At 34.4% G+C, this 24475-nt stretch overlaps 1 protein-coding gene across 6 annotated transcripts in view; it reads right to left on the bottom strand.

Annotated features, from left to right (window-relative positions):
- TANC2 (tetratricopeptide repeat, ankyrin repeat and coiled-coil containing 2) overlaps positions 1-24475 on the bottom strand; it is a 370672-nt gene that overhangs the window by 201452 nt on the left and 144745 nt on the right. For 4 of the 6 annotated variants that reach the window (XM_077780437.1, XM_077780436.1, XM_077780438.1 and 1 more), the window contains one exon: positions 21905-22087. In XM_077780437.1, the coding sequence (XP_077636563.1) occupies positions 21905-22087 (183 nt within the window). The remainder of the gene's footprint in view (positions 1-21904; positions 22088-24475) is intronic. The other 2 variants (XM_077780440.1, XM_077780441.1) reach the window with 1 other exon arrangement.

Here is a 24475-nt window from a genome sequence, read left to right as displayed (position 1 = left end):
GAGATCAAAGTAGTATGTCTTACATTTAGAAATTCATAGAGATGGGTAGTAATATGTTGGGATATGCACATTAATAGGAGAAAAAAGGGCATTATTTTCCTTAAGAGGGAGTTTTACTTAAAGATTTTTTTGGGACATGTTTTATGATAAAAAATGTAGAATGTAAATTATTTTAAAAGAAAAATATGAGATTATCAGGAAATTTCCACATTTGCTTTTGGATGTTCCTTTAGGCTACATCCCACACACCTCTGGTATGCATTCAAATTCCTCTGCCCTAAAGGTACTCCCAAGGAAAAGTCCAAGAATCACTAAAATAGGTCAGTGGAGAGGAGGGGTAGAGAAGAGAATTACTTAGAAAATGTTTCCTTTGTGCTAAGTCCTATACTAACTCCTCTACATATATTATCTTTCTTAATGCCTGTGATGACACTGCAAAAAGGCACTATTTCATTAATTTTATAAAAAGGAAGCTTCAGAAAAGTTGACATGTCCTAAGGTGCAACACTTACAAACAGTTAAAATGTTTTACTATATAATGTTGGAGTGATGAAGACACAATTTATCATGGAAATATTATGATTGATTCCCATGAGAAAAAAATAACCAGGAATCATTCTTTTAAAAATAATTTATCACCAATGTGAGATTTTATGTTTTAATGTAGATCCTGACATAAATGAAGTACTTATTTACTTGTAAAATATTACTTGTGGTATGAATGAATTTTTCAATATTCACAAGTGTCATTAGAAGGACATGGTTAAGTTTAGATAACGGAAACCAGGGGGGAAACTTAAGCCTCTTATAAGTTTTATATATTGTTTATTTACTAGCACATTTCCTCCCAAATAAAAGCAATATCTACCACCAATTAAGATTTTAGCCAGCTGTTACATGAATAATACTGAAAAGACCTTAAACAATTTCAAAAAGTAAACTAAAGATTTTGAAAATGAAGGGTTAAACTATAAATCCATAGCATGAGGCTTAATTTTTTTCATAGAATGTTGCTAGTTAAATCTGTAATTTTAATTTTTATATACTGAAAAAAACCATATGGCTGTTACTTTAAGAAAACCTAGTATATGATAATATAGATTCACCAAATTAACTTACTGCAGAATCTCTCAAAATAGGAGCTTCATGGGCAGATTTTAATTTAGACAATTTATAAACAAACAAACATGCTTATAAGCAACCTTTCAGGAATATATCCCCTGGGCAAGGCTCCAAACAGAAAAAAACATCAGAGGATATGCCAAGGAAGATTACTTTACAATAAATACATATTTATTACTATCTTTATTAAAAAATGCCCAAATTAGTCTTTCTTACTATGAATAAGAATTATGGTTTCAGAGATAATAGAACACAAAATCCTTTGTATATGTATGTTTGTGGGGAGAGACTAGTCATAAAAGAGTGTCAACTTGCAGTGTACACAGTTACTAAATATATATAAAATTTAAAATTCCAATTTTCTTACCTAACAATGGGTAGAATGTGAATATTCAATTTACTTAATCTATTAAATACACACTTTCAAATAAAAGTAAAATCCTTTTATTAAAGACAGATATGACAGTATGTGTAAGTGATCAGTACTTCCATTATTCTTTAATATATTAATTCTCCCTATTTAAAGGTTTCTTAAATGCTGGGCAAAGTCATATGTATAGACCTATAGGCAAAAATCTCAAAAATGGAAGAATGAATATAAATTAACATGTAGGAACAACAAAGAAACAAAGTCTTCACCCCCACCAATTGTGCAAATTGTAAATTAAAGGAACCCAGTTATGTCCCTAAATATATCTTCTCTGAACGACATGCATTTAAGAAGGGCAATTCAGGAAGATAACTAACTGAAAATATAAGCCCAGATGAAATGCCTTTATCTTTTGTGAAGTTGCTGAAGATCAGTTTGAATATTCTAATTTTGAAAAACCAAAGTTCCTACTTTTAGTACATTTCTAAGTTACCATGGTTAGCTGAGGAACTAAAAAGAGAAAAAAATCAAGAGCCAGAAAATAGTCTTGTGAAAAATTTCAATCTATAAATTCAAGTTGCCTTAAATTGATAATTACTAACTGGTCTAAAAATACAAGAATGGTAAATAATTTACCTTTCTCAATTGGAAAAATAGACAAAATAACAGCAAATAATGTCAACTTAAAAAAAATCCTTACACTGTACAGGCACATCCATTCATAAGCACTCTGTTAATGCAATAAGCAGGCTTAAACAATTCCCATAGGTTCCCATACTAAAAAATGTATTTTACTTATAAGTATATTGCAATAAGAAATAGAAATCTATACTGGAATCATAATCTAACAAAAAAAGCAACCTGAACATCACATTTACATTAAAAAATTAGTATCTTTCTTCACAATGAAATATTTTAAAATATGAAACAATTTTAAAAGATTCATACACAGAGAATAAAAGAACACACAATTAAAAATTAAATAAACGTGCCTAATGACATTTCTTAATGGCTTCTCTTTAAACTAAGTGTCAAATTCTCTCAGGTTGTGTTTCTTTTCCTACAAAGCTCAAAGTAGGCCTCACAGCTCAGAAAGCCATGTAACACACAAATACTCTACTCATCATACTCACAGGCTTTAGTTTTTCTTCCTCGTTAGTCAATACTACGTAGCCTTTTCTCCTGCAAACCTGAAAGGCTTCTTCTCACTTGCTGATCATGCTGTTATCAGATGTGACACATCAGTAATGATCCACACTTTAATCTTCCCCAACCAGCTCTTCACACTGCCCAGAACTTACTGTGCGTTACAGGTGATACTTCTTACAGCAGATGTTGATTATGGTCCCAAAGCACAGGTGATGCTCCCAAAGGAGCTTAGAACCCTTAACAACATCACCTGCTTCTTTTTATAGCCACAGATGCAATGTGATATTTGTTTTGAACAGCTAATGATTTCAGGGAAGATTACAGATGAGTTCTTTTCATCAGATCGCCCGACAGAAGCTTATCCTTCCAGAATACTGCAGCAAATATAGATTGTATGAGTCCCTCAGGAAAAAAAGAAATGCTTTTATATAATTTTTCCTCTGTGGCGCAGTTTAGTTTACCCTTCTGGTAGAGCAAACTGCTGGAAGGACTGGTTCTTAGGTTTCTAATGGCGCAGCATTAACATAGTGAATGATTCACGGATGTTCTTAACATTCAGGAGTAACACGGAGGGCTAGCAATGCAGCCCAGGTCCAGAGCTGATGAATGGTGCAGTGCTGCTGTTGGCATAGCAACCGAGAGGAAAAAAGCAGCACCATATAAGGAGCTGTGACATGGATTCTGGGAACAATTTATATTAAAAAACTGTAAGCGCCTCACGTCTTAAAGCTATAAACTCCTCTCTTACTGATTCCTCCTCAGATTTCACTGTTCTGAATTCCTAAATCAGCTGTGTGAATAAATACTGCAAAATACAGTAACTAAGTAGACACTAACAAAACAACTACATCCTGAGGTAACGGAAAAGACTAAGAACACTTTAGCAAGCTAATATGTGCCTGCGGCATCTTCATAATTTATTGGGCTAAATGGAAAACTTAGACAGTGATAAGTAAAGAACTGTCGAGAATGTGATAGCAGAAAATTTATTTTTAAACACTCAGAGATATTAAAAACCTGATTAAATGTCTTTCATTCAGTTGGTAGTTTCAGATACACCAAAACTAGAGTTCTGACTGATACAGTAAGCAAAGGTATCATTTTCAAAGATGGCAAACCACCTCCAATGGTCCTTCTAGAAGCATAAAGGTTCGAAGACACTGACTTACCTGAAAATGCTCATAGCCTTTAGTTATTATGATCAAGGAAATTCCTTGTGTCAATCACTGGAGAGATGGGGTTACTGTTCCATTCTATGCTTCTGAAGGTCTTTCTCTACTAGGCCTAGAGAACCTTTCTTATCAGTTTTTCCTTGCCTTCCAGTAGACAGCAGGACAGTGTCAAATAAGAATCACAGGAGAAGAGAGAACTAGGGACAGGGTCAGTGCGTGAACTGAGCAGTGGCAATGGTACTCCCTCCCTCTGCAGTACTCTAGATGGCTCTGAGCCAACTTTCAGTAGGCTTCTGGAGCATGAGCCACTGAGCTATCCACCTATTTAGATAGGATGATTCAACAGGAAAGTGTTCTGTATCATACTGATGTATGCTTCTCTCCTAGCACTGCATATATAATGAAATGTTCAGATATGAAATAAAGCAAAACAATTAGGTAGATCACTTATTACATTGTTCTCTTATGTGGGCAGTATTGCCACTACAATAATACTAATAATAATAATTCTGGTATAATTATGTATGTTAGTTATAGATTTATGATATGTTCATCTTCATAAATAATGATAACGTCAGTGAAATGTAAATGAAAAGGACTACAATTTAATAGAAAGGACATGCACTTGACTAGTGTTCTGACTGTAATAGTAATAATAGCTTAGTTTCTTACTAGACATAACCTGGTGAGTCCTTAATTCCAATCCTCAAACTCATCAGCAGTACAATTTGAGTAATAACATGTTTTCTACTACTTTCTAAGGCAACTGTAGAAATAAAATAATGTAAAGCCTTGAAATTCTAAAAATCTATGTTATCTTATTTAAAAATACCTAATTAAGCAAAACAGCAAAGATAAAAAGGGAAAATAGATTTCAACAGAACTCAACAGGCAGAAAAAGGCCAGAAAGAGTAAATGTATTTGTGGCTTGTTTTCATGGTTTGACTGAATATTTAATCTCATCACATTGCACATATTTGTTGTGAGGAGCCATTTTACTTCAAAATGACAGCAAACATGGGGCACCTGGGGGGCTCAGTTGGTTGAGCATCTGATTCTAGATTTTGGCTCAGGTCATGATCCCCCAGGGTCAAGGTGATTAATCAAGCCCCTCATCAGGCTCCATGCTCAGTCTTAAGATTCTCTCTCTTCCTCTGTTCCTGTACCCTCCTCATGCTTTAAAATTTTAAAAATAAAAAATAAAAAAGTAGAATTAGAGATGCTAAATAGTAAACAGAGATGCTAAATAGTAAATAGTAATGTTAAAGGATTATTTAAGATAATCAAGTAAAAGTAATTCCACTGTCCCTGCATGACTAATAAATGTCTTGAGAAAATTATAAGCTGGGGATAAATGTCTATAGAATGACAATACTGATTAACATGTAAAGTGAGAAGCTTGTTTCAAATTAGTTTCGATTATTTTTCACCTCATCTAACTACGAAACTATAGGGCAAACCTACAAGTAAGCATTTATGTTAGATTTGAAAATTCTACAGATAGCATACCTCAGTTCAGTTACCTAGACAGTCTAACTTCTCTCTAGTAAAATTTTAAAATCAAATACTGTCTTGCCACAAGGGTTATTCTTGAGGGAAATTCTCTTTAGTTGTTACTTTTAGAATACCAAGAACTCAATACCTTTAAGAAAAAGAGGGCAAGCTCACATCTGTCCCAAATCAAGTTGCGCTGATCCATGCATTAGATGGATTCCAGAATAATTGTTTAAAAAAATGCAAACTTTGACAAATAATCATTTTTTCACTGATATTCACTTTAGTGTTGCTTATTCTCTGTACTAGTTGTTCAGGAAAAGGATATGGTTGAAGTACTATAAAAGACAAAATACATAGGTTTTGATTTTGTAAAAATGGGTTTAATTTATGGTGAGAGTAGAGAGAGATTTAAGGGGCTAAGCTATTTCACTGGCTACTAATCTTTAACTCCCTTATGCTTAATTTAGGTAAACCATTCTAAAACTTACAGTTTTCTATTGTTTTTATTTTTATTCTTTCTCCAATATTCCCCCTGTATAAGCTTCCTCTAAGAAGTAATCATCAGACCTAACTTTACAGTGCTTAAAGGTAGGGCAATACTTATGAAGAGGTGAATATATGAAATAGCTATTTTCACAGAAGTAAGAACATATCCATCCTACTAGTTAAAGCAATTCCAATTTTGGCCAGATTTCTAATGTGGAGTTTTTCCTTTACTAGGAATGGCTACTGCTCCAGATCAGAACTTCAATTTGCAAGAGTACAATTGTAACCAAGAGAAGAGAAATACATTCCTAAATATCATATAATGTGGCCTCTATACATAAGACAATTATTCATCTGGTGGTCAAAAGGAGAATAAGATAAACTGGCAGGGTGGACCTACTGAGAAGCAGTATTTACTTAATGAATGCCATTAATGATATTTAAAGGATTTCTGAGGATAATTTCCATTACACACTTTTTACTTGATATGTTGACTTTATTACCTAATCCCTGAATAAAATTTCCCAAATGTGGGATGCTACTTCTAAAATATATTCTCAACATTTGAAAAGGATCATTAGCTTGCAAGTGGCTCTTTCAAAAAAACGTTTTTATTGATAAGTAGAACACAAAAGAGCATTACTGAGCTACAAAATAATACGCATCAAATCTCTTTCCTCTCACTTGACTTAGTTCATTAAATGAATCTGAATTTATGAAATTCGCTAAATGATACAGATGTATACATAGCTTTTAAAAAATATAATCACTTTAGAAGCCAGAAATATAGACTTTAACCTAGAAAGGGAGAGAAAATATAGATGCTGAACCAACGTTGCTATATATCAGAACATTGTTCGTTATGTTGTGTAAACAAAACAAATCATTCACACACATGGATAATTCCAAAATGACCATATCTCTTATTTTTAATGAAGCCAGTGACATGAAATAATAAAGGACAACAAGATGATGTATTTATAAGAAAGAAAATGTCCTCTTGAACATTCTGCCCTCTGGTGTTTAAAATGTTCATCAGAGAGGCAGTATTCTGTCATGCCACATGTTTATTACTTTTGGCGGGCTGAATACATCAATTTGAGCACATAATTTTCTATAATGAGAAAAATATGGTTTAGCATTATAATAGGTTCTGTTATTATAACAGGAATATATATTCTGTGCTAAGCTTTCTATTATCCCATACTATAATTTACTTCCTGTTTGGAGAGTCACTAAGAGGATTTCGTTTGAATCATGGATATTTATTCATTTGCCTTTCATGATGCTTTGTGACTGAGCAGTCTTCCTTTTGACCAATACTATTTAGTTCTTACATTCAACATTTGGCACTTTTAAAACTGCTTACATTCCACAACAGGTAGGCAGAAAAGCAAGCAGGGAGAAAGGGCCAATTAAGCATAAACATAGTCTTTCTAGGAACTATGGCATAAAATTGTGGTGAGTTTTCTGAGGAAGATCACAGGAGGCATAGACAAAGAAGATTTTTTTTTTTTATTGTAACCTCCATGGTATTTGCCATGTTTTAAAGTGATGTCTGGGGCGCCTGTCTGGCTTAATCAGAAAAATGTGCAACTCTTTATCTCCGGGTTGTAAGTTTGATTCCCATGTTGAGTACAGAGATTACTTAAAAATCTTTAAAAAAAGATGAAAGTGATACATAGTTCTTAGAACCACCACACAGCAGCTAAAAGGGGTATCAGAGATTATTAACCAAATGGTTGTCAACTTTCCACCTGTTAGGACTCTTTTATTATTTTCTCCTATTATATAGACTGAACATTTTGAAAGATTTGATGTATCAAAATTTTTCTTTATTAATTTAAACAAAGACATACTATTAACTGAAGTTTCAAATAAATGTGAATTGATCATAGTAAGGTGATATAATTTCATCCAAAGCAAATTAAGCTACTCCATATAATTTTATGACAAACGTGTGTTTTCTTTGAGGCATTTTTAAATATTGATGATTATATCCAGGATGTGATATTGAATGTTATAGAGCTTAATGATAAGAATAATGATATTTAAAAAGTAACTGTCAAATCATACTTACATTTTATATCAATAAGTACTAGGCACATAGGGAAACTGCAAACATTTCTGTACTCCTCTCAGCCCTAAGGTTTTATTATTCTTACAGTACATATATGGAAAAAGGAGCTCAAAAGGAGTTATCTATCCCGATACACAGCTTACAAATTAATGAGTGTAGAATTTTAACCTGGTTCTTTGTCCAAGAGCCTAGCTCTTGACCAATATGGCACTATCAGTTCTTTTGGGCCTAGAATTCTGAGTCTTAATTCTGCCACATTATAGATATATCTAAGTCTTTATTCCATAAAGATCTGCCAAAACCTACTTTATGATGTGTTGTCCTTGCTAAACATCTTTCTTGATGTTGACCTCCTGCCCTCTTAGAACCTTGCCTGTCATCTTCTCCTCGATTCCTTTCCTTGGATTAATAGGTTCCACCCCCTTCCTGTGACACAGAATCACGTAGAGCTGATTATCCTAATATGTAGGGTCTGTTTAGGCCTCCACTTAGTGATCGCTACCAGACTGCATCTTATTCAATTGTCTTCTCCACCTCAGATCCCAGGTGTCCCTGGTTTGACCCTCCAGTGGGCCACCACTCTAACAGCAATGCTAATCAACTCTACATTTCATAGTTTAGGGAAGCAGATTTCTTTAAAAAAAAAAAATAAAAAGCAGAGAATAGAATAGAAGCTATGAGCCACTGATCAGTAATTCTGAGAGGGAATACGCCTTGAGAGTATAGGCTCAAAAGTAATAATTTAAACAATCACAGATGTATGGAAAATAATATAAAGAAACAAACATGGCCATAGCAGGAATCTTCTGATAAAGACAGATTTGTATCCAAAAAAGAAATGCACAAAGAGAGAAGGACATAATCAAAGATGAAGAGTGGAAAGCCCTCCAATTATACTGTCAAGGAAGAATAGAGCCCAAGCTGAGAAGAGCTGTTTCTAAGACACTACAAAGGACTGTTGGGATATTTTTAGAATAAAAAGATGGACAAGAGAAAGCCAGATCCAGTGGCTAAGAAAGACAACAGATAATTTTGTTATAAGCTTCCACTTATGAATCAGCTGCTACGACCTAAACTATATGTTCTTGACATACAAAATATCTTCTTCACTCCATACAATACTCTATGAGGCAGAAATAATAAAAATGATAACAGTAATACAGATAAGCAAACATGCTCAGAGCAGATAAGTGACTTGATCACGTCATACAGCTAATAAGTGGCAGGATCAGGGCTTGAACTCAAGTATAATGGACTCCACAAAGCTTGCCATGCTTAACAATATCCTGCCTCCAATGAAGAGACATAGAACAATTACTCAACCCTTAATTTCCTTTAATCTTCTCCACCAAGGAAAATATATTCAAACTAAAAAAAGGTAGAAAAAACATTGTTAAGAATTACTGAAGTCTAAGTTATGAGTTAAAAAACATTCAAAATATGGGCCCACACAACTGACATTTGAGTTCTAAAAGAACATGAGGATAGGAACATGAAATTACTACTAGCAGCCTTTGCAAAATCATACAGGAAATTAGGAGGGCTACAGGACTAGACAGTGGCAAAATATAGATATGAACTAGTTGATACAAAATCTTTACAAAGGGAAAAACACTAAGACTCGATAAGGGATCGGAAGGAAAAGTAATTCCAAAATAATCTCATGTCTATTTTGATAGAGAAAAAGGAAATAACACAGAGATAGGCCCATCTTGATACTGTAAAGGTCTTAAAAGAAGTTCCTTAAGCTAGAGAAAAGCAGGTCTGATGGTAGTTTTCTGGGATATAAAGGATTGCCATGGGAAAGAGGAGGTTCATTTAGGTCATACAGCTAAAAGGCAGTACTAGGAGTAATGGGTGGGAACAACACAAGGGCAGATTTCCACCCATGTAAATGAGAATATTGACAGTTAAAACTCTTCAACAAAGGAATAGGCTATGCTACAAAGTAGAAAGCTTGCCCTCATTGAAAGTTTTCACACAGAAGCTATAGACTATCCACTTAAATTTCTCTGAAAACTAAATTTGCTCACATATGTAAAGTGTCTAATACTGCCTGGAACATAGAAAGAGATAAATAAGCATTATCTATTATTACTATTATTATTACTTGAACATTTAGTAAAACTTGCCTATAAGATCATCTTTGCCTGCTGACTCTTGGAGATCTTTCATTTCTACAGTAATGGGGCTAGTCATATTTTTATGTTTGTTTGAGTCACTCAGGTTTTCTTCCATGTCCTCTAGGTTTTTTAAGGTATGCTTTTAATTATTATTATTATTTTTTAATGTTTTATTTATTTCTGAGAGAGAGAGAAACAGCATGAACAGAGGAGGGTCAGAGAGAGAGGGAGGCACAGAATCCGAAACAGGCTCCAGGCTCTGAGCTGGCTGTCAGCACAAAGCCCGATATGGGGCTCGAACCCACGAACCGTGAGATCATGACCTGAGCCGAAGTCGGACGCTTAACCGACTGAGCCACCCAGGCACCCCAGTTGTTTTTTTTTTTTAAGTAATCACTATGACCAGTGTGAGGCTAGAACTCATAACCCTGAGGATCAAGAGTCAAATGTTCTACCGAATGAGTCAGCCAGACAACTTCATTTCCTCTAGTTTTGTAAGTTGTTTTGCCATAAAGCTGCATACTACATTCTCTTATAATAAGAAAACATTATCAGTGATTATTTCATTTCTTTTATTTTACGTTTATTTATTTATTTTTGAGAGAGAGAGAGGAAGCACATGTATGCACACAAGAGGGAGAGGGGCATTGGGAAAAGAAGTGTGACCCTTAAGCAGGCTCCACACCCAGCACGGAGCTGGAAGTAGGGCTCGATCTCACCACCGTGAGATCATGACCAGAGCTGAAATCAAGACCTAGACACTTAACTGACTGAACCACCCAGGCACCCCTGATTATTTTTTTTATATTTACTTGTTCTTCTAACTCCCAGAGTTAATGATTAATAAAACTACTTTCAGTTTGTTTTCTAATAATAGCATTCAAGCATACATACAATATACATAAATGCACACTGGAAAAAAACAAAAATAAATCAATCATATGTATGATATGTAAGACTTTCCAAAGATATAAATCATATTATATTTCAACTCTAATAATTGAATAGATATATCACATGATCCAGTAATTCCACTACTGGCTATTTATCCAAAGGAAATAAAAACACTAATTTAAAAAGACATATGTACCCCTATATTCACTGCAGCATCATTTATAATAACCAAATACCAAAGCAACTCAAGTACTGCTTGAGTTGTTACTCTCAAAAAAAATGAGATCTTGCCATTTACAACAACATGGATGGATCTAGAGAGTATTATGCTATGTGAAATAGGTCAGAAAAAGACAAATATCATATGATTTCACTGATCTGTAGAATCTAAAACACAAAGCAATGAATAAACAAACAAAAAGCAGAAGTGGACTCATAAATACAAGAAAACAAACTGATGGCTGCCAAAGGGGAGGAGTAGATGGATGGGTACAGTGGGTGAGGGGGAGTGGGAGATATAGGCTTCTAGTTATGGAATGAATAAGTCATAGGGATAAGAGATACAGCATAAAGAATATAGTCAATGGCACTGTAATAATTTTGTATGGTGACAGATGGTAGCTACTCTTGTGGTGACCACAGCATAACATATAGACTTGTCAAGTCACTATGCTATATACCTGAAACTAATGTAACATTATGTGTCAACTGTATTTTAACAACAACAAAAAAATCGACTATAGTAATTATAACATTCTGATAATTAAACACATCAAAAATAATATGAATTGCCAAAAATTTTATATGGTATATGGGTATCAAGAGAATTAAAGTATCAGGTGCCTGAGTGGCACAGCTGGTTAAGCGTCCCACTTCAGCTCAGGTCATGATCTTGTAGTTCGTGAGTTCAAGCCCTGTGTTGGGCTCTGTGCTGACAACTCAGAGCCTGGAACCCACTTCAGATTCTGGTTCTCCCTATCTCTCTGCCCTCCCCTGCATGCCCTTTCTCTCTCTCTCAAAATTAAATAAACATTAAAAAATATTTTTAAAAATAATTAAAGTATGGACACTTGTGGGGATGAGCACTGAGTGTTATGTGGAAACTAATTTGACAATAAACTATTAAAAAAAAGTATAAACATACAATATTATTACATATTTAATAGAAAAAATAAAATGTCTACNTGAATAAGTCATAGGGATAAGAGATACAGCATAAAGAATATAGTCAATGGCACTGTAATAATTTTGTATGGTGACAGATGGTAGCTACTCTTGTGGTGACCACAGCATAACATATAGACTTGTCAAGTCACTATGCTATATACCTGAAACTAATGTAACATTATGTGTCAACTGTATTTTAACAACAACAAAAAAATCGACTATAGTAATTATAACATTCTGATAATTAAACACATCAAAAATAATATGAATTGCCAAAAATTTTATATGGTATATGGGTATCAAGAGAATTAAAGTATCAGGTGCCTGAGTGGCACAGCTGGTTAAGCGTCCCACTTCAGCTCAGGTCATGATCTTGTAGTTCGTGAGTTCAAGCCCTGTGTTGGGCTCTGTGCTGACAACTCAGAGCCTGGAACCCACTTCAGATTCTGGTTCTCCCTATCTCTCTGCCCTCCCCTGCATGCCCTTTCTCTCTCTCTCAAAATTAAATAAACATTAAAAAATATTTTTAAAAATAATTAAAGTATGGACACTTGTGGGGATGAGCACTGAGTGTTATGTGGAAACTAATTTGACAATAAACTATTAAAAAAAAGTATAAACATACAATATTATTACATATTTAATAGAAAAAATAAAATGTCTACACCTATAGTTTATGAATTAGGGCAAATGTAGAATTAGAAAAATGTTAACATCACCTTTGGGATGATTTCAAAAGAGCTATTTTTAAAGAAATTCATTCCAGCACTTATACTACCACCATCCTAATAATAAATCATCATAATATAATCACTAAAAAGAATCTATACTGTGATAAATAGTTTAAAAGTTACTTTAATTATAAAGTAAAATCATCTACAAAACTATATTCGTGCTAATTAGATTGGTAAAATTGCGTCAACTTTTAAACTATGAAATACCTCAAATCACCAATAGAAACCAATTTTTTTTGTAGTTTCAAGTTTTTATTTAAATTCCAGTTAGTTAATGGACAGTGTAATATTAGTTTTAGGAGTAGAATTTAGTGATTCATCACCTACATATAACACCCAGTGCTCACTCCAAGTGCCTTCCTTAACACCCATCACCTTGGAGACCAATCATTAATCTCCAAGCACCAGAGTAGCAGTAAGAAGTACATAAAGAATAATATAAAAGAATAAATTATCAGTTGTTAGTTAACACCACTCACATTACTGAAAAGACCTATAAGAAATATTCAAAGACTTGACATTTAAATGCACTAAGTCATCACTGGTATATTCACACAGCTTACAAATACTCACTAATTTGGGTCCTTTCTCCGTAATCTTACTCTGACTAGATGTGTCATTCATTAACAGGGTGAAAAGTATGAAACTATTAAGTCCAAGAGCAATGTGAAGACTACTCTGGCAAATACTATAAGCTGGTTTACTCAACCTGTTCCAATCCGTGTTCCTACACTACTATGGCTGGAAAGCCAAAAATCTACATTTCTCAGATACCCTTGAGTTAACATACAAACATATAACCTAAGTTTTTACCAATAAGATGTACCAATCCTCCCATGCCTTCAATGATGAAGTAAGAGAATGCCATAAGTGGAAAGACTGCATCTTCTGGCAAATGCTAAGGTCAAGACATCTGGTTATCTGGGGCTATTGTGTGGTGTTCCTTTAGGATTATAGGGAGGTAGGAGTTCCTGGATGCATTAGACTAGCTGGGACAACACTGCTTTCTATGACTGAGACCCTAACAAAACAACTACTAAGATAGAAAAAGAAGCTAATGGGCCAGCTCATTAACTTACCAGTTAAATTGTAAATCAAAGAAAAGTACACATACTAGGAATTTTTTACACAGATGAAGCCTACTAAGGACCATTACACAGGAAAATTACAGAAAGATCTTCCTAGGAATTATCCTCATTTGTAGCATATGCTATAATTTTCCTAGGAAGACTCTATTTTTCTCTAGAAAATATTAGTCCTCAAGTGAAAAAACAATACATTGTAGGAGGTAATGACCATTTTGAGAGATGTAAGTAAATGGGAAACTGAGCAAAGTTTATAAAGACTTCTTGTTAGCTGGTACTGAAGAAGCAGAACTCTGCTGAAAAGTACCATCATGGTTTCTTACAACCTTGCACAGACTTGGCTAAGTCAAATTAGAAAATGTGAGTATGTAGGTCCAGAAACTCTCTTACTCTGTTGAATCTCACCACACAGCACATAAGAAGAACATCTTGGTAAATTTCACAATCAGGTCAATAGGTTTAGAGATGTGATTTCTAAGTCCACATCATTAAGTTCAAAATAGAAGGGGATGAAGAATTGTAATAGGTAAACTCAGAGGTGTGAAAACTGACAAGTGAGTATGATTAAAGGAGAGAACAGAAAAACTACTGATGGTTTGGGCACATGGTATAGGAGCAAACTGCTATATCTTCAGTAGGTCACCTTAGATACAGAATAGTCTAGTTCATTTTCATGTTCATAATAACAACTCTAAATCGTCAAGAAAAGATTAGATTACATTCAGTATATAAGTAACTTACACATTTTTTAAAAGGTATTCTTCCACAATGTTTTTTAAGTGATCTGAAGGGATTAACTTTCAGGGTTAGAATAAAACAATTATCTAAAGTAACTCCTCAGAGCAGTTGTTCTCAAACTTCAGTGAGCCAAACAGACTGCTAAAAATAGAGATTCTTGGGCTCCAGATTTAATGAGACAGAATCTGTGAAGTGAGATTGATTAGGTAAATTTGGATACTCAGGAATTTGCATTTTTCAAAGAAGCACTCCTGGTATTTCTTTCTTTTCTTTTTTTAAGTTTATTTATTTATTTTGAGAGAGACAGAGACAGCACAAGTTGGGGAGGGGCAGAGAGAAAGGGAGAGAATCCCAGGTAGGCTCCATGCTGTCAGCACAGAGCCCAAAACAGGGCTCCAACTCCTGAAACCATGAGATCATGACCTGAGCTGAAACCAAGAGTCAGATGCTCAACTGAGCCTCCCAGGTGCCCCACTCCCGGTATTTCTAATACAAGTGGTCTCGGGGCCACAGAGTGAGAAACACTGTCCATGAGCATTTCACATGGGTGAGGATTTAATGATGTATTACAAATTTAATCTCCCTCTTTTTTCTTTTTCTTCTTCTCGTGTGTGAACGTCTGTGCTGACAGCTCAGAGCCTGGAGCCTCCTTCAGATTCTGTGTCTCCCTCTCTCTCTGCCCCTCTCATGCTCATGCTCTGTCTCTATCTCTCAATAATAAAAACATTAAAAAAAATTTTAATAAAAGAGCAAAGCCCATTTATTTCCATTGTATTTGTGGTTCTTATACTTGAGAAATGGATGAGGAGGCTTGAAAGGTGGACCTCTGGGGTCTTTACAATGTTTCGATCCTATAAAAACATCCCTGCTTGTGCATTTTGTTATTTGAAGCCAAACATACTAACATACTGCTCTCCCAAGTGTCAAATTCATTTGCTGTAATAAGGCATAATGTTTTTGTGTGAGAAAGTCTCCATATACTGATCATCTAACCTGACAGAAACAAAACCATTTCCTAAGAAAAAATGTAAATAATTTGTTATTTCAGCTCGTTTTCCATTATGGAACACTGTGGCATTTTGCAAACTTTCTCTAGTAGTGGTTGAATAGAGGTAGGAAGACAACTACTATATTTCAATGAAATATATATGGCAATAATACAGCTGCTATAAATAATCTCACTATAAATAAATATAACATTATAAACAATAGTTCCACTCTGTATAGTGACTTGGATTCAATTATGAGAATAATTAGTAGAATAGTTATTTTCTCATATTCAAGTTCTTAAGTTCTTAGAAAACCTAACAAGATATTTAATTATGTTGCAAATCTAGTGGGTGTAAATATCTCAAAAGGATTCTTTATTTGATAATACATGTTGATTTTTTAAATGCTCAAAATATACATACTGACAAAGATTCTCTCCTTGACTAACCTTTGTCAGTCTCCTCTGACCCTTTTCCACTGCATCTGCTCCTTGGTCCTTACCCTTAAGCCTGCAGTCTAGCTCAGTAACACCAAGGATCCTGGTAAGTCCCTTTCATGAGAATCCACCCTCGACATATCATCACCCTGGTCCATCCAGCAACAGTCCTGTTAAACTGGTTTTAGCAAGAATCCCTCCACGCTTGATGTCTCCTTTTAGTAATTTTCTATCTATGTATACTAACTACCTTTCTCTTTGGCTATAAATCCTTAGTTTTCTTTGCCGTATTTAGAATTGAGACTAGTTTCTCCATTGCAATAATTCCTGAACAAAACCTTTTACCACATTAACTACAGTCTAGCTCTGGTTTCAACAATACTGATTGATGACAACTAAACTTTCCTAAACTGAATTAAATAACGTCCCCTTAACATTCCCTACTTTTGGCCTAGAAGACAACAGGAACACAGCGGTGGAAGTTAATGGCCCCCTTTTCTGTACTCCTGGACTGAGTAAACCCTAGAATTTATAACAGCATAATTTTTAACCCATAAAACTAGAGAATCTGAATTAGAAACAGTAATGAGGTCCAGACCTAGTTTAATTAGTATTATCATTCCAAAGAGCTTAAAAGTCTTCATATACATTTTCTCATTTAATCTTAAAGAGAGAGAGAGAGAGAAAGAGAGAGAGAGCAAGAAAAGAGATATTCTGGGGCTCCAGACTTAATGAGAGAGAATCTCTGAAGTGAAGTTGATTATTATACCTGGATACCTAGGTATCTGCATCTTTGCAAGAAGTATTTCAAGTATTTCTAATGCAAGTGGTCTAGGGAGCATACAGTGAGATACTGGGTAAGATATTTTATCCATATGGAAATTAAAACAGAAATATGAACATTAGCAATGATGGAGCTTAGACTACCATATATACCTACTATATTTTTTAATCTAATAAAATTCACTGTAATATATCGTGAATTCTAATGTTTTTTTCTAAAGTTACAAGAGATTTACTCATGCTACAGAATTGTGAGTACATTGCAACATCATACTATGAAGACCAATATAATCTCTATGCTCTGTATATTTTCAAATTGGCTTTTCAATAACTTTCAAGACTATGTTTCCATTTTATCCAAGATAATAAATGAGAAATAACGTTTATTCAACATTTATTATGTATTAAGTGGTAAGTTTAATCAATCTTATTCAATCTTCACAGGAACCCTGTATTTGTTTCTAATAATAAAATTCACTGAAGTACATTTTGAATTCCAGTGCTTCCAAAATTGCTAGATAATTATCATGTGAAAAATGTATCATAAGTGCACTAAAATATATCAGGGTACATAAACTATTATTATATACAAGCTCTTTTTAATGTCAAAATAGCTCTGACTCTTTTTCCCAAGATGTCTTATAAATAAGTCAATGATACCTTTTTATCCGTGATGAAAATAATATTTTGGCCATACCTAGCTTCCAACATAATGAGGCTGCTGCACAATCAGATGGGTTATTTTGACTTATTTACCATCTAAATTGGACTGTTACACAGTCATTCCAGTCTATACAGCAAATTCTCTTTTTTTATTTTTTATTTATTTCTGAGAGAGAGAGGGAGATACAGAATCTGAAACAGGCTCCAGGCTCTGAGCTGGCTGTCAGCACAGAGCCTGATGCAGGGCTCGAACCCACAAACCATGAGATCATGACCTGAGCCGAAGTCGGACGCTTAACCGACTGACCCACCCAGGCGCCCCTTCAGCAAATTCTTTTTAAATCAGGCCAAAAAGATTTTTCAAAAGGAAATACGTAATAATCCACTTGATATCAGTATTTGAAGGTTACTCCTCACTTAAGGTAATTAAACAAATTACTTGAAGATCACCTTCCGAAGGCTCAGAACTCACATTTAACATAGCCAACAGAAAGTCACCCAAATCTCTTTTAGAAATTATAATAAATGTGTCCAACACTTATTGACTACTTCTTTGTCAGGTACTCTCTTATGAGCTTTATGTGTACCAACTTATCCAATTCTTTTAATAGTCCTATGGGGCAGATAAAATCAGTATCCCTATTTTGGAAACAAGTACAGAGACTGAAGTACAGACTTGTAGTAAATTTGTATAAGTTTACAATTAAGAAATGGCATCCAGCGTCCATTTTGTTATACTGCCTCATGAGATTTTAAATTTTATATGTAGTAAAAAATACAAACATAGAAAGGTATGCAATAAAATTTAGGTCATTCCTCTCTCACTTTTGGGTTACAGTTATTGTGTCTCCACACCACCACAAAATGTATGCGTGCGTGTGTGTGTTTGTGTGTATCACACAATGGATTACTATTAATGATAAATATTAAAATTCTAGTGTTTTGCTATATATATGTACACATATGTACATACATACATGTTTCAAACTTGTTTAAATTCATTTGTCAAATAAACACACTGTAATAAAATTGCTGTGTCAAGTATTACATGCATTACAATTTTGATACACACTATCAAACTGCCCTACAAAAAGGTTGCAATGATTTATTACCCTACCAATAATGTGAATACTCAGAATTTAACCTTTACTAGAGTTAGAGTGTACATAACAGGCAAACAGTATGAATTCAGTAAATGTTGAATGAATACACTATTGGCACTTCTAATTATCTACATTTTAAGAAGTATGCTTAGGGGGTTTTAGGCTATTATGAACATGAACATCCTGGAAAGAGCCCTGACGAAGTATCTGGAGAACTGGAGCAATTCCATCGGCACAGTAATGGACGCCAACAGTGTCTCTGCATACTTTCCTCCATGCCTCCTCAGTGCACAACAATACAGAACCAAGTCAAATGAACCTTGAGGCTCTCCCAACCTTAGGTTTTCCTGTTTCCCTTTACTACTTAAATCATTTGGCTGTATCTTTTGTTGCTTGGAATAAAAAGTCTTAACTGATATACCAAATGGGTTGTAATGTATACCTGAGTGAAGGACTAAGCTAAATACATTAGGGGTACAAAGGTTCTATAATAAAAATGATTGGAAAGGTTTAGTTATTCCTTCAGTGTATCTTACAAGATAAAACAAAAATATTCTTTTCGCCACTGTATTAAGTTATTAGAGGTGAAAGATCTATTTAAAGATCAGGAACACACAAACAAGGTTAGCGAACATGGCATACTCTAGTCCCTCATACACTATTCTTTACACATTTGAAACATCTGATTAAAAGAAAAGTCAAATCACATTATCATTCCAGCTCTGCTTAAAATCCTAAAGTTCGTTTCCTTACCATGACCTAAAGACTCTGGTTTCTGCCTACCTCTTCAACTATCTTCTACCACCCTCCCTTCTGACTTACTCTGCTGAAGCCATTCTTGCCTTCTTCCCATTCCCTGAACATGCTAATGCTGTTTTCTGCTTTAGGACTTTGGTTCTGGCTGTCGCCTCTGCCCAGAAGGCTCTGACCCCAGATCTTCCCATGACCAGTTTCTTTCTGTTATTCACACCTCTGTTCAAATAGCTCTTCTGACTCTCCTTGACCACTCCACAGCAAGAAACCCACCCTATCCCTACTCCAGTCTTCCTCTATCCCATTTCCTGTTTTATTACCCTCTTATTACTTGTCACTATCTATAATTTTTCACCACTGTCTCAAGTAGTGCTTGGCTTTTCATGGGTTCTAAACAAATATTTGCTGAACGATTAGGTGTAAAGCACAGAAAAATAATATGTAAACTACTATGACTGTAGCAAAGACAGGATAATAAATATTGGAAAGTCAGAAAGAAAGCAGAATAAGATGACTATTCTGGCCCTACTTACTCAGTTGAGTTGTTAATATGAATATAAGGAAGATAAGGCACTTTGAAATTTAAATGCATGGAAATGGATAAATCAGTAAGTGTAGCCCTAATGTCTGGGGTGAATTAATGCATTTTGTTAAAAACCATTTTCTGGAGAACATTAACTTATGGTCAGCAAGTCCTTCTCTATTAAATGTTCTTTTTAGTTATTAATAACAAAATATAATTAGGAAAGGAATGATAACTCAAGAATAATCTACTCACTGAGGTTTCAAATTTAAATTTCAAAGTAATTTCACTCCAGGTTAAACCAGAAAATTCTTATCATCTGCTTTACTTGGCAGAAAACTGGCTACAGAAAAGTTTTCATGGTGTCCTCTTTCAGGAGAAGATTTCTTTCATTTGGAAATTTTAAAACACACTCTCAATCTTTAAATTCTTAGGCCTTCAACAAATTATTCAGCAAATAAAACTATTTGAGAGTATTCAAATACTTCAAACATTAAAAAATTAAAACTGAATAGGTCATACCTGTAATTAACCAAGTATGATTCTTATTACTGCTTCCCTCTCTCACCTCTGATATCAGGCATGTAACTGACTTTGTTATTAAGTGTAGTTATCTTTTAATGAAGTTCGCTGATTTAAGGTGAAGTTTAAATTGGGATAGGCAAATGGGATAGGAAAGTGTCATCTCCAAAATGTCAGGTAATCCAGTTCACTTCTGTGTGGAAACTGAATTTCTCTTGCTATCTCTTCCCATGTGTAGTAAGTGAAGCACATCACTTGATAGCCATCTTATATTGGGTTATTTGTACTTTCAATAATCAATAATACCTTAAACTGCAGTGAAAATGGACATTTCTAAGCAAAGACATTTTATGAAGGCCCAACCACCTAAAATTTACCGTATTTTTACATATAAGAAGGGAATAACTATTTCAGTAAAATGTTACTAAACTATTTTACAGATTTTTACCTAATCAAAGTAGGTATCTGACTCAGTTATTTGAAGAAGCCGAAGAAAACAATAAATAATATAAAAGGCATCTCATATGCTTTGTGGAACTAAAGAATAAAGAAATACTATTATTTTCATGAAAACTATAAACATTATAAAATTTTCATTCAAAATAGATGCAAGAGTCCAAAAATTCCATTTTTCTCTTTCCTCCTGCTTTCTTTTGAATTGTCACATGATAATCAAATCTCCCCACTGTCTAACTTAATGCCAGACACATAAGAAGTAGTTAATGTGTCTTCTGAGAATGACTTAATTTCTTGCCTCTAATCACTCATAACCCATCAACTTACTGAGACAAAATATATACTGATAATGTTAAAAGAAACTTAAGAAAGTGACTCAGGCTTACATATTTTCACATGTAAGTATTGTTCGACATTAGTAAAATTTCTTTTCTGAAAAGGCTTAAAAGGACAAAACTTCATTTAATAAAGATACAGTTTCACACCTAATAATGTGATCTGAATGGATAATATATACTGTGAGACCATATTCGAGTTAATGCAACCCACAAGTTATGAATTATGGTAAATATCCTAAGAAGTTGGAGAAATGTACAATGGAGAGGAAAATATCTAAATCAACTTTTAGAAATAAATGTGAAATATACAGATTAGGATTTCAAACAAAAACCATGACTGAGGTACCTCTGCTGAACTATGAAGCTCTTATTATCCTAAAATTACAATATCCCCATCTGTTAATCTGACATGAACAAGCTGATAAATGAAATCAGAACAACAGTGTATTCTGGCAAAACTAGAAGTTTCCTGAAAGCCTAGAAAAATATGTCTACAACAGATGGATCACTTAGAAAATAAAAACATCAGTCTGTCAAACTGAGTACTATTCTAACTCCTTAAATTAAAATCAGCAGAAGTTCTACTTTCCAAGAGTCTGTGACATTAGGAAGGCCAAAAAGGAAAAACCTAAAGATGCACACAAACATATCTGACATGACCTAAAGTGTCATACTATTAGCTTTCCTGTTAAACATACTAAATTTAGGTAAAGTCCTTACCAGTTAACTTCTTCACAGGTTGGAGCCGAACACTGATAGACTGATGTGTGAGTAAGGGGGAGGATGGAAGAGAGCGAGACATGCCCTCCATAATCCGAATGTGCTGCATACCTTCACTCACTGGAAGTGGTGGGACGGCGTAGTCTGGCTCAAAAGCACAGTCGCTTTCTGTGGAGATGCCACCTGTTAAGATAGAATGAAACAAAAGAGCTGATAAGAAAAGATTCTTCCTTCTCTGTTAAAATTCATCTTTTAAGATGATTCAGAACACCATATACCCAAACTGATGCTCACTGTGAAAAGCAAAGTAAGGTATTCTCAACACCTACATTCATTTGTATACTTACTGGACACCTATATCCAGGTGTAGCATTAGGAGATTAAACGTGGGTAAAACAGAGTTCCTCTTTGTAAGGGGCTTCACTGTCTTATGAGTGACACAGTCACATAAAAATAGTGATGGTACAATTCAGTAAGTGTTACAATTAGAGCATTTTTTTTCTGTTAACTGCCCTGATAAGACACATGAAAGAAGACATCCACCTGATATTCAAATCGACAATCCAATATGTGCAATCTCTAGTAGGAACACTGTAATTCTAATTCTAGGAACACCCCCTTCTCCAAGAAAGTATGTGAAAATACAAGTGGATAAGGTTGACGTTATTATATGGTGATTTTTGAATCTGCCTTAGGATTTTAAAAAGATTAAGTTATAGGCTGTTCATTCCCACTTACATACTGCTGACTTCTGGTAATGGCAGATTATGTACTTCAGACCAACGTTTCCCTAAGAAAAACTAGAACTACGCATATTCCTTAAAAATCTTCCTGAAGGCACTGAAGAGTTAATAGTATGATGAAGGATTACAAAAATAAGACTAAAGCCTGGCATTAGGGGCTACTTTTTACTTAGTGACATCTGAGAGGCTAAGGAGCTACTGACAGTTTTAAAGAGCTGGAAGGACAAATACTGGAATGCAGGCAAATCAAAGACGCAGAGGAGAAGCTGGTAAAACTCCAACACTTTTGTTTGGAAGCCCAAAGGGCCGTGCTCTAAGAGGAAGTATGAACCAAAGCTAGATTGGCCTTTTACAGGAAAAAAGCTCAGCTCCAAATGTCTATCACAAAATTAAATTAAGGCAATCTTGGATTGCTAATGCCTGCCAAAAACTAACACAAATCTTAGAGGGAGACAACAGCATCATAGATCTCAAATTACTTCCACAATTTTTCATACACAGTATCTGGCCCTTAAGTAACAATAACAAAGGGATAAAACAATATGAAAAAAGTAAATCAGAAAGACCATTCAAAAGAAATAGTCTCACAATATGGGGCAATAAGGCACAAAATTTAAAATAGTATACATATTAAAATAGTTTGAAATAAATTTAACCAGGGAAGTGAAAAGATCCGCACACTGAAAACTGTAAGACATGGATGAAAGAAACTCAAGAAGAGTAAGTGGAAAGATATCCCAAGTTCATGGGCTGGAAGAATTAATATTATTAAAATGTCCGTATGACCCAAAGCCATCCATGCAATCTCTATCAAGACTCCAAAAGCATTTTTTTACAGAAGTAGAAAAGAGCAATTCTAAAATTTATATGAAACAACTAAGGACCCTAAATTAGCACAGCACATCTGAGAAAACAACAAAGTGGGAAGTATCACACTTCCTGATTTCAAAGTATATTACAAGGCTATAGTAATCAAAACAATTTGATGCTAGCATAAAAACAGACACACAGACCAATAGAACAGAACAGAAAGCTTAGAAATAAACCCATACATACATGGTCAACTAATCTTTGACAAGCGCACCAAGAATACACAACAGGGTAATGGTGGTCTCTTCAAATAGAGCCAGGAAAACTGAATAGTCACATGCAAAAGAATGAAATTGGATCCTTATCTTACACTGCGTACAAAAATCAACTGAAAAATGGGTTAAAGATCAAAACATAAGATATGATACCATAAAACTCCTAGAATAAAACATAGGAGAACAACTTCTTGAATCTGGTCTTGGTGATGATTTTTTGGATTTGATACCAAATGCACAGGCAACAAAAGCAAAAATAAGCAGGTGAGACTACATCCAACTAAAAAGTTTCTGCAGAGCCAATGAAACTATCAACAAAATGAAAAAGCAACTTATAGAATTGGAGAAAATATTTTCAAACCACACATCCTTAGGGGTTAATATCCAAAATATGTAAGAAACTCATACTCAATAGTAAAAAACCCAAACAACCTAATTATACAATGGGCAAAAGACATAAATAAACATTTTCTGAAGTAGACACACAAATAACCAATAGGTACGTGAAAAGGTGTTCAACATCACTAATAATCAAGGAAGTGCATATCAAAACCACTATGAGATATCACCTTATACCTGTTAGGACAGCTATTATCAAGAAGTCAAAAGATAACAAGTGCTGGCAATGATGGGGAGCAAAGAGGTCTCTGCATACTGTTGGTGGCAATGTAAATTGGCACGACCATTATGTAAAACAGAACTACCATATGATCTAGCAATCCTACTTCTGAGTATATATCAAA

The sequence above is a fragment of the Crocuta crocuta genome, unplaced genomic scaffold (assembly GCF_008692635.1).
Source record: "Crocuta crocuta isolate KB4526 unplaced genomic scaffold, BGI_CrCroc_1.0 scaffold288, whole genome shotgun sequence".
In the NCBI taxonomy this organism is placed as follows: Eukaryota; Metazoa; Chordata; class Mammalia; order Carnivora; family Hyaenidae; genus Crocuta; species Crocuta crocuta.
This window is presented reverse-complemented; position numbering and strand designations above follow the sequence as displayed.